The following is a 12,124-nucleotide window of genomic DNA, read 5'->3' as shown; positions in this document are numbered from 1 at the left end:
AGACTGGAAACATCTGGACAGTGGTTATTAAAGACCTTTTACAATATCAGTCATTTTACATTTATTGGATTCATATTTGTTTGAATTAGGTTTGTGTGCAGTATTTGTGTGCTGTGTTTTATTGTTTGTTGACTTTTAATATTTGTTTAAGTTGACAGTAGAATTTAAACAGTTTGAAAGAACTGGAACATTCAGTAATAGTTTCTAGGAACCAGAGATTTTAAAGGATATGTAAATAGAGTTTTACTTATAAACTGAAGTTAAAATCAGTTACTTAGATTCCTGTTTTATGGAATTGTTGTATTACATGAGTTGATCTGTCTGGCTAGGCTGAATGTATTTTAACATTTAGTGAGGACATGATTTTCAGTCCTTCCACTAGAACCCCCAGGTTTTTCCTCTCCATTCTGATTTTGTTTATTCACAAGCTAGGAATGATGCTTACAGTCTTAATACAAACTTTCCCACACTGCCTTATTTGTTTCCTAGACCTGACCTGTAAGGATCACACTACATAGAAGATTTAAAACATTTATTCTTCCCCCTAATCTGACTAGGCATCATTTTTCTTGTCTTGTCTGGGAAGCCTTTTGAAAACAAATGAGGTGTTTCATGCCACTTTCCATGTAGCAACCTGTTGTATGGCTAATATCTAATTCACATTGGCAGGAGTAGCTACAAAATATATCAAATCTTTTTTGGTTAAGTTGTATCTTGGAAAAAGATCTTTAATGTGTATGAAACACTTTGAAAAAATATTATGCATAAGGAAAGTCCATGTAGTGGTATTTCATTCTCAGGGCTTCTATGAGCAAAGGTAATCAATAATAGATTTAAAAATTTTATTAAAGTTAATGTTTAAAATCAAATTTACACAAGCTAAGAGGGAAGGTACTGTACATCTGGGGTTGGGCTTGGGTTATGCGGGATTGCAAGTATCGGTTACAAGGTTCACGAGGTACATATATATCACACAACCAGGATAGATCCAGATTGGGGTGTGGGAGTTTTCAAGTGTCAGTGGGGATAAATGGGCTCGGGTATGCCACCCATGGGATATATTAAGAATCCAAGTCAGTATTGGTGTAGAGAATAAGTACATGGGTGGGTTGAGTCCCTCGGTTCGTCAGGGAAGGAAGTGGGTTATTTCCCTGGTTGGCGTTCTCAGTTACTCGACCTGGTGCTGGCAGTGTCCTGTGATGTGTTCCGTGTAGATGTGTCTGGACCACCTGATGGTGTCGGACACCATGAGCTGTCTCATGAGCCGGGTGTAGTGTCGATTGACTCTGCACACTCTCACTACTGGCTCATTGTGGGGGTCCCATGCGCCCAGGGCTCCCATGACCAGGGCGTGGATCTGCACCTCGTAGCCCTGGGCTCTGAGTGTTGGCCAGTGGGGTGTACTTCAATGCCTTCCGTGCTTGGGCCTCGTGGAAGGCCTGTGACCTGTTTTCAGATGGCACAATACAAATGCATTTAAAATTATGCTGTTTGGTAGAATATCATGCTATTAAAATGAGTTGTGTTTGAATGGGTAAGTTGTGTGTGTCCTAGAGTGCAGACTGAATGTGTAAGTGTTAGGGACCGCTCATTATCCTGTCACATAAATCATAGATTAGCTATGTTTGTTTGTATAATAAAATTTTCCTTTTCAGGGAGATCATTTGGAAGTTTTCTTTTTTTAAAAAAAAACAAAACAAAAAATTTGTAGAGCAAGTGACCTGTACCAGATGAACTGATAGACCATGGGAAAATAACAATGCTTTGAGACGAAGTCCTTTGCTGATGGAACAAGTACAGCATGGACAAAGGAAGTGCAAACTTCTCCTGTGTTCCACCTTAAATGTGTCTCAGTCCTGATCTGGAAGGACTTGGTGCAGTGGTGGTGAAAGTCTTTGCACCCATTTAGTTTATAGCTTCTTTATTAAGGCTGCAAACAAGGATGCCAGCTACTGTGTCTGGTTTTTACAATATATTAGCTAATCCATTTTAACTAAGAATTAAAAAATCCTAATGTAGAAAGAGCACGTCAAAACGAATCCTGGGGAGGAGCTGGAGTTTCACCTGGAATGTATGTTAAAATTCAGCTTGCCTTGTATGCACTGAGATTTTAAAATGTGTTAGCCAACATATTTTAAAAATTAAACCTTTTTATCCTAGTTTAGAGAAAGCCTATAGTGCTAATTGTGTTGGCATTTTTTGTGATATGGGTTCTTGTCTCCTACGCACTGGAATGGAACTCCTTTCAGATAAACTACCACTGAGTTTTAAACACTTTCAGTTACTCTCATCCTAGGTTGGATATGAAAGAGTTTGTAATCCATTAGTCCTCGGAGTGATCTGCTTTCCCATCTCAGAATTTTCTGAAAGAAATGTACTCGTAACTTGCAGTGGAAAAGCTTTTTTACATTTAAATGTTAAATTGGTTGACTATTATAAAGGCACTTGGAAATGCAGCTAATTGTTACTGCTTCTATTTAATTTCTATTTTGAGAGCATTGATATGGTACAATTAAGGCTTCTCAGTTCCCCTTGTTCATATATACTTTTTCAAATCTAATTAACCTTCTCCTTCAGCCAAATAACCTACTAAGTCACATAAAGTAAATTACTACCTTGCCCCAAATAAAGTTAGATTGTGTTTGTATTGACCAGCAAAAATGTATTGAAACTATTTTAGGGAAAACTAGGTGGGTGGTTCCCCACCCCCACTTTAACCCATTAATGTATTAGTTATGTCAATTATAAATGAAGTGGCTGTTGTTTTGGTCTGAAACTTTCCAAGCTCATTTCATTAAAAGGAAAGAAGAGGCAAAATCCAATGCTATATCCAGTAGGCCCAGCCATTTCACTGTGAGATTTTAAAAAATGGAAAGTAGGTTGAATGTTATCTTTAACAGATGGTGTTCTTGTCTTTTAATAGACATGTTTTTAAATAAAACTTGCTTCTTTCCTGTAACTTTGTAAACGGAATTTGTCATTCTCCCTTCAGTGAAATGTGTATTCTGGGAATGACGCCAGTGTTAATGTCAAACAATCTTGGATTACTGATCCTTGAGAAAATGTTTAATAAGTATACTAATGTTCTAAAAACTTCTGGTTCATTTGATTTTACTATGAACTTTGCTAACAAGTAAAAAAAAAACTGATTAAAAACAATCTCTATTTTTCTGTATCCAAAACCTCAGTGACCTTTTGCATCACAGCTGCACTTTTGTATTTCCTCTCAGACAGTGTATTGATGGATGAATAATGAAAAGAAATACGGCAGTGTTTAAAAACGTCTCTCTGGATAACCATTATTTAAAAAAAAATATGGTTTTCAACAGCATTTTCTTTTCTTTACTTTTAATTAGTGTTGATTTGCTGTATAAGAAACTGGAGAGAAAAGAATTGCATACAAATATGATGTAGAATCAAAAGTGGTAGCTTCTTTCTGTCAGCTGTATGATTTGCAACTTATTAAAATATTTAACTACGTGAATTTGATGTTAAGGATGACATGGGCTAATGCCAATAATTGGTTTTTGTCTTGGTTGAATATTTTATTCTTACATTAACACCTTTTATCCAGCAGGATCACAAAGCACATTACAAATTATTTCTATACATTGATATAATTCCCCTATTATCTAAATTAACAACGTTTGAGGTGGTGCATGCAGCCATTCTTCATTAGGAAAGCAACACGATGTTTTTTAGGAGTTGAAGTGAAGAATGCTTTTCTGCTTGAAACTGTTGTGAGAATGTTGATGTAATGTAAAATGTAATTATTCAAAATAAAATTGCCATGACTTATATATATATATATTTATTTAAATGAAGGTTGTCAGGACCTTAAATGAGATGGGGCCTGGTTATCACTAGTACCACAACTTTGCTTGTATGATACTGCAGCAGTTTAGGTCACCAAGAGCGCTCAATCTTAACATTTTACCTGATTTAATCATGGTGAGGCTAGAGTCAGTGAATTTTAAATGGGGGAATCTTCAGCTGGTAACTTCTCTTTCCCAGCTGGCTTATCAGAGCATAAATGAGCCAACACTGATCGCACTGCAGGTTGTACCTGTTCTCCAGGGTTTAATCTGGATGAATATTGTAGATGGGTGATGGTGCTCAGAAAGATTTAGTTTTGAAGGGATTATCATATACTGATAAAATGTCATTGTGTAGTTTTTATAAAGATTGTGCACGAACCCATCATTTTAAAAAATCAGGTAAATAAATAAATATAGAGGCGGCATCTTTCTCTTGAGCACAGTGCTTCCTAATAAAACTGAAGTGAAACTTGGAGAAGGAACTGGAAGATATGGCAAGGTTTGCATCTGCCCCTCTTATTGAGGGTGCATATCTGTTGTTTATTCCTAAAGTTCACATTCTTGTTGCATTATTAAATTTCTAACTGCTGTTGAACCACTGTTTACCAGTAATATGTAGGCAGGGCGCTCTTTCTCAGTCTGTCCAGAAGATTTCAGCTGTTTCTTACAGATACAGATTTCAATACCATAATCCATGCTTTTATCAAAATTAATTTACTGCAATGCATTCTGCTCTGGGATCTATACTTGTTGCATGATGGTTTCTGGGTAGAATTTAGTTTGTTGGTTTTATCTATATCTTTGGACATACAGTTCTGAGAGAGCCACATGTTTGTTTCCCTGATTCTTGACCCACACCATAACTCAGAGCATCCAAAAGGCTACTTAACATTTCATTAATAGAGGTTCTGTAGGGATCACTGTGCTGGTCTCTTGTTTATTGGAGTGCATTGGGTTTCAGCTCTCATCCTAACCTGCACAGGAGAGCTCATTAAACCTGGGTGGTGGGAGTGAACAGCATAAAGCTAGTTGTATTAACTTTATACCACCACCCAAGGATTCCCCATAAATTAGGGGATTCCCCATACATTAGGGAAGTTCCATGATAGGGAAGTTCTCCATCCCTTTTGTGCTCCATGATCTAGCCCTTAGTTTACAGTAAATAGCATTCAAGCAATAAATACTTTCATACTTTGCTCTTGGTACAACAAAGTCAAAATATGGAGGTAAGTAGTCTGATGTTGCTCTTGTAGAATTAAGACTATAACATGACTAAAAAGAAATAGCTTTTAAGTTGTGTACTTATTTTGGTGAAATCATATTTTGGGGACTTAAAGTTCTGCATAAAGCAACTGACCTGGTTCAGGTCCTGGAAACTTGGGAATCTGGCTGCAAAATTTTATTATTAAGTGTTGGAAAAACATGGATAAAATCACAAGGATGGGTAACTTAGAACTACCTTAGGTAGATGAAATACCAGAAATACTTAAACAACACTTACAAAAATTATTTCTTTTATGAAGACTTCTATTAAAGATTTTGGAAGTATTTCACAACTTGGACTAATTTTTATATAATGACTTATCTACAGTATATGAACTAGTATATATGGCTTTATCTTTCTTTACTTCTTTTTTGTTTTTAAAGAGCGGTATAGAATCCAGAGTGAACAATTAGAAGACCTTTGGCTAATCACAAAAGAGCTCGCTTTTCGTCTTGAAGAACATTTCAAGAAGCAAAATAGCAAAGACTTCACATGTACCTTTTCTGGTTCAGTTCCTTTACAAGAGTATTTTGAACTAATTGATCGCCATTTTGAGGTATGTCTCATAATATTTAAGCTGTTGATAGATAAGTCATTACTTTCTAATAGTCAGTTTTGCTCACTATTAGTTGTCCCTAATTCCTTCCACAGTATTACTGTTTTTTCCAAATGTTAACCAGGGCAACCCCTCGCTACCTTAATGATGGGCTTCTGATCTAGTGCATTAGAGCCTGCAATTCAACTGTATTGAAGCTTGGCTTGCCCCCTTTGTGATGTTGGGCAAGTTACTTAACGTCTCAGTCTCAGCTTCCATATCTGGAAGATGGATATTTATGTCTCTGCATACTCTCACAGTTCAAGGCAACTACACCTGTATTCCCCTTCCAGGGTCCATCAGAGGCATTCACTCTAGGCTCCTGGCTCCTCAGTCATCACCTCTCTTCCGTAGAGACCTGCGTGTATCTCCCTCCTCATTGGGGTTTTGCCAGGCTTCACAGTTCCCTGCCTACACAGTGATCTCCTCAGCAAACCAGACTTCCTAGAAGGCTAGCATCTCCACTTTGCTTTCTCCTTAGAGGTTATGAACAGTGTAATTGCCCATAGTTACAACTTACCACACAGCTCTTTCTAAGCTAGCACATGTATTCTTAAGGTGAAAGCATTGCAGACAAAACATATTAAAACAATAAAAAAACCTATGTGGATGCTAAAAAGCTTACCGGAGGTCATCCTAACTCCACACTTGTGTTCTGGTGGGTATCAGTTCTTCAAAATCCACAATGGGTTTTCCCTGCAGTTACAAGTTCATAGCTGTATCTAATTCAGAATCAGAACAACCATGAATAGTTTGATTTTTCCCTTATAAAACTTGGGCCTTTGATCTTGGTCTCATGTAGCAGGTGGCCCATTCCTCAGGGCATAGCTTCAAAAGGCTGGGTTTTTGCATAATCAAAGGTGGTGTATTCACCTCATCCTAGACATTTCCCAGGAAACCCACTTAACAAGTTTTGTTCCAAAAGTCCCTTGTTGTCTGTCATATTGTTCAGTATAGTCCTTTGAACCCACAGGTCTAACATATGTCCCATTTCCCCCCCTGCCCCACCCCATCCCCCGGTGAGAAGTTCTATGCAATCCCCCCCCAACAATAATACATAAACCATTAATTTAATACAGTAGACTCTGAAAAGACTTAAACTTAATTCTGTGAGGTCTCCCAAAAATATGGCAGGAAATTGCCATATTTCTCACACCTACATCTCAGAGCTCTTAAGATTAATTAACTTTTTTATAAAGGTCTTTGAAGATGAAAAGGTCTGTATTAGTGGTAAGCATTTATTTATTATGGAAGTTAATTTCTGAATACAAAATTATTTAAATCAGTGATGTTTAAATGTAATAAAGCCTAAAATTCTCTAGTAGCTTGAACACACACTACTTTGGCCATTACTATCAAAAATTGTAAAGTATTGTTGAAAATTATTCTAAAAACCCTTATTTTGTGTTTAATTTCTGGAAGGTGGAGCATGTGTTAGCCTTGAGCAACCCTTGTGATTGGGGGAGCATATGGTTTCACTGGGCAAGTGATACAAGTGGGGATGATACTCTGTGCATTCTCCATATTGTGCCTATGGTCAGGAGTAGACCATAATCTGGCTCTAAATTCCTCATTTATTCACATCATTTTAATGGTGAGACTGGCTCTGTGATCTGTCGCTGGTGATGTGCCAATTTACATTTGCTATTTTTAACAATTTAATGCCATGAAAATGAAGCCATGAACATTTGTTTTGACCGACTCATTTTGTTAACCATAAAAAGTCCCTTTAGACTGAAAAATATTGACTTTCCTTTACCTCTTTTGTTAAGGCAGCATTGCAAAATCATCACACACATTTTTTTGGCCCAGGCACAAAGCCTGCAGTTTCCCTCCTGACCATGAGAATAAAAAAAACCCCAATATTTTAGCTAGCTTGTGTAAATTAAATAAAAAATAAAATAAAATAAACCAAATATACTGTCCACCGCCCCAGGTAAGTTAGAATTTGGCAAGCTGCATGAAAGAGAATAGCTCTTTGAATACTGTTTCTTTTCAAAGGTAAAATACTGCAGGGATTCTCAACCTTTTTCTTTCTGAGGCCCCCCACCAACATGCTATAAAAAACTCTGTGGCCCACCTGCGCTACAACAACTTGTTTTCTGCATATAAAAGCCAGGACCAGCATTAGGGGGTAGCAAGCAGTGCAGTTGCCTGGGGCCTCATGCCACAGAGGCCCCCAGGAAGCTAAGTTGCTCAGGCTTCGACTTCAGTCCCAGGTGGAAGGGCTCAGGGCCCCAGGCTTCGGCCCCAGGCGGTGGGACTTCAGCTTTCTGCCCTGGGCCCCAGTGAGTCTAACACTGGCCCTGCTTGGTGGACCTGCTGAAACCTAAACCAGTTTTTAGAATGTCTTTCTGTGATGTGATTGTTGTGCTATAGGGACATGTACTGGAAAATAAAATAGAGAGATCATTATACAGATAGCTGTATGAATTCTTATTGGCTGGATATTTGATATATCATTTTGCCAAGTTTTTGTGGTTATTTCAAGAAAACTGGCTGCACCACTTGACCTTTGGCTATTTAGGGGGTGGGGGGAAGGTTTCCCCAAAAGAGAAAATCTAATCTCAGCAAAGGTAGAATGTATTACTTTAATTCATGTTCAAAGACAATCATAACCCTTCTCTTTTTATGCAGCTTTATATTTAATACGTTTTACGTATGTGCCACAGACACAGCATACTGAACTAAGGAGAAGTCCTCATATGCTAGTGGTGACAAGTTAATTTCACTCCTCTCATAAAACCTCAAGAGATTTTTGTGCCTTATCACAGATTACTGTGGCTGTCAACAATTATTTTCAGTTTCAGTAATAGCTGGCATTATTGCAACCCATTGGTAGATCTCATGATGAATGTGAAATTAACCACACCAATAGAAGCTGATATAGTCATTGTGACCATAGAAGGTGGCTATTTGAATTTATAAATATTCTTAAGTCTTCCAAGAATTTTATTATTATTCTACCATTTCATTATAAATGTGTGTTTTGAAGGTAAAAATCTATCTACTGGATCAGACTGTTAATCTGAGTTTTTGAAACTCCATAAATTATAGCTTCGCTTGAATGCTGAAAAATTTGAAGAACTGTTGTCTGAAAGAGCCATACAATTTAGAGCTATTGAACGACGATTACTAACTCGATTCAAAGACAAAACACCTGCTCCCCTCCAACATCTGGACACCTTGCTAGAAGGAACTTACCGACAGGTCAGTGCTGTTTGTTTATGAACCTACTACATTGTTGCTAAAACTCAGTGTCAAGCACATAAGCTGTATTTTCCTGGTTACATTTACTAGCCAAGAGGCCAGGAAGCTGTAAGTTGTTTAACCTAATATTCTCTGCAAGTTTCCAGATGATTTGCAGTGGTTTTATTTAATCTACAACCACAGAATTTCTGCTCCTGGGTCACACCAACGTAACAGCACATCGTTCTTTCCAAACTGATGTGGATAGTGTAAATATTTTATAGTTCATAGCTTGTATAAATATTTTATGGTGCACTGTAAACCGGTGGGAATGGTTTGGCTGGTGAGACAGTCACAACAAAATAATCTGAGGCTGACCATGTTGTTCCTCAAAGGTTGTTATTTCCTCAAGGTTTCAGAATGCAAGAGCTACAATAAAAGTAGTAAAAACAAATAACACCAAATAACACCAAACTGGGCTTATCCTGCCAGAAAACACAACAGAAAAACCCCAGTGTTGGTTACTACCTGAGCCCATATTGCCTGAGTCATCACTGTCCCAAGGCATGTTCCTCTTCTCTCTCCCAAGCAGTCACTTTCTAGGCATTTCATGCCTTTCTCTAGAAAACCTGATTAGTCTGTCATTTTCAGCCTGCCTTGTTGTTGCCTCCTGGTAGGTGCATGGCTCCGAGATGTTTTTAAATAGCATTATTAATTTCTAATTTTTAAAAAAACTAGGTCTGATTCAGCACATGGATGGAACGCTGCACATATTGAAGTCAATGTGGCTTCGCATAGGCAAGCAGCCCTCCTGTGTCCTGAGAGTTGCTTATTTGAGACCTAAGAATGTGATCAAAATAAAATAGTCTAAATGAACTGTATTTGATCTCACATTCTGACTTTATACTTGTGTGGGCAATCAACTCAATATCACATTTCTGACTGATTTTACTTTTAAATCTACTATGTTGGAAATTATATGTAGAACTACTGTAACTGAAAGAGAGCAAAGGAATATTTCTCTCTTTGGTCTATTTACTTTGTATATTTGACAGCATCTTCTGTATAAGCAGTTTCACTGTTTCCTCTGTAGAGTCAGTCAGTTGTTTTCTTTTGTTTGTGTGACTCTCACACTGCCCAGAGGAGAGCGGCTTTTTTAAGTTAGGAAAATATGGTACTAAAATCACAATAATTAGCATAGAGATTTGGGCTGGGTGTGTTGTTGAAAAATTACTAGATTTACTTTATAAAATATACTGGCATCTTGGACAGAAAAGGTTATAACAGCATTCTTATTAACAGAATTTGTCTTGAATTAAAGTTAGAACTAAACTTTGGTGAAAGTTTGGTGGTTGTTACACATGGTGTAGTGAAAGGACTTTCCTTCATAGAAGATTAGGGTTGGAAGAGACCTCAGGAGGTCATCTAATTCAACCCCCTGCTCAAAGCAGGACCAACCCCAACTAAATCATTCCAGCTTGGGCTTTGACAAGCCGGGCCTTAAAAAATCTCTAAGGATGGAAATTCCATCACCTCCCTAGGTAACACATTCCAGTGCTTCACCACCCTCCTAGTGAAATAGTTTTTTTTTCTAATATCCATTCTAGACCTCCCCCACTGCAACTTTTGACCATTGCTCCTTGTTCTGTCATCTGCCACCATTGAAAACAGCCTAGCTCCATCCTCTTTGGAACCCCCCTTCAGGTAGTTGAAGGCTGCTATCAAATCCTCCCTCACTCTTCTCTTCTGCAGACTAAATAAGCCCAGTTTCCTCAGCCTCTCTTCAAAAGTCATGTGCCCCAGCCCTCTAATCATTTTTGTTGCCCTCCGCTGGACTCTCTCCAATTTGTCCACATCCTTTCTGTAGTGGGGGGCCCAAAACTGGATGCAACAGTCCAGATGTGGTCTCACCAGTGCTGAATAGAGGGGAATAATCACTTTCCTCAATCTGCTGGCAATGTGCCTACTAATGCAACCCAATATGCTGTTAGCCTTCTTGGCAACAAGGGCACACTGTTGACTCATATCCAGCTTCTCGTCCACTGGAATCCCCAGGTTAACTTTTGTGTTGTTGAAGCCAAACCTGAAGGACTGAGCATGAGTTTTAACCCTACGTAGGCTGGAGCAGGAGACGTGCCTTCTGCTCATGTAATTAATCTGTCTAGGTATTTCATCCGATGCTTACAAGAAAGTAAAACATGGTTCATTGCCCACTTCTGCAGTTATGGTTTTGTAATGGTTTAGACTAAAACTTTTCAAAGCATCTGTTTGTTCAAACCCAAAGCAATACTGATATCCTAACTAGTCTGTCTGCTGGTTCTTTAAATTGGTGTAAGTGATGATTGGTTGAGTCCTGAAGCTCCCTAAAGAGTTTTGCTAGAATGGAAAGCAATTTATTGATTGATGTTTTTGTTGCATTATTTATTTTGCTGTTTGGGTCAGGGAAGGAAACAATGTGTGAAAGTGGAATTGTTTGGTGACATTTTCTATATTTGCTTTGACCTTGTTTCCCTTTTCTTCTTCTTTGCAACTTCTTCTCAATCCTTTGTTTCTCTGGACTACTTGAGGAAATGTATCTAAGTAATAACAATTGCTTAAAATATTGGGCAGAAGGAAGGTGATGTATCACTAAAAATGAAAAAGTCGAGCTGGGTAAATAGGAATAGCACCAACCTCACACTGTAAGTCCCCTTAAACATGTGATCATTGTGATATTGGAATGAATGTTACAGTACTTTTTAAAAATTTCATTAGAAATTTTAAACTAAGAGTAAATGTGTTTAAAATTTTCTTTGGGGGGAAAAATTATTTATTTTAGGACCATAATTTTTAAACTATTTGGTAATGTTCTTTAATGCAGAACATCTGCCATGGGACTGAAGAGTGGTAGCCTGATTCAGCATACAGTGAAGTCAATGGGAAGACTCCCATGGACTTCAGGGGGACTCTCATTGACTTCAGGGGGCTTTGGATGAAGCCTTGAATGAATGAGGAAGTCAGCACAAAAATCTTAAATTTCTTTGTATCACAGTATATATTCTGGTGAAATGCCACTGATGAAGTCATTCTAATATTTACATGAAATAGGGTTTATTATTTTCATTTGCTATGTTTTATTAATCATCTCTATCCTTTTTATATTAAATCCACTAGTATGATATGGGAAATAAGATTTAAGTGCAACTCTGTTATTGCAGTTTTGTTGTAGCTGTGTTCGTCCCAGGATACTAGAGAGATAAGGTGGGTGAGGTAATATCT

General features: G+C 37.8%; 1 protein-coding gene across 14 annotated transcripts in view; it reads left to right on the top strand.

Annotated features, from left to right (window-relative positions):
• BBS9 (Bardet-Biedl syndrome 9) overlaps positions 1–12,124 on the top strand; it is a 432,422-nt gene that overhangs the window by 116,180 nt on the left and 304,118 nt on the right. For all 14 annotated transcript variants that reach the window (XM_077811045.1, XM_077811042.1, XM_077811050.1 and 11 more), the window contains 2 exons: positions 5,466–5,638; positions 8,735–8,887. In XM_077811045.1, coding sequence (XP_077667171.1) covers positions 5,466–5,638; positions 8,735–8,887 — 326 coding nt within the window. The remainder of the gene's footprint in view (positions 1–5,465; positions 5,639–8,734; positions 8,888–12,124) is intronic.

This window comes from Eretmochelys imbricata, chromosome 2, assembly GCF_965152235.1.
Source record: "Eretmochelys imbricata isolate rEreImb1 chromosome 2, rEreImb1.hap1, whole genome shotgun sequence".
NCBI lineage: Eukaryota > Metazoa > Chordata > Testudines > Cheloniidae > Eretmochelys > Eretmochelys imbricata.
The sequence above is the reverse complement of the archived record's forward strand: the minus strand, read 5'-3'. Positions and strand labels throughout refer to the sequence as shown.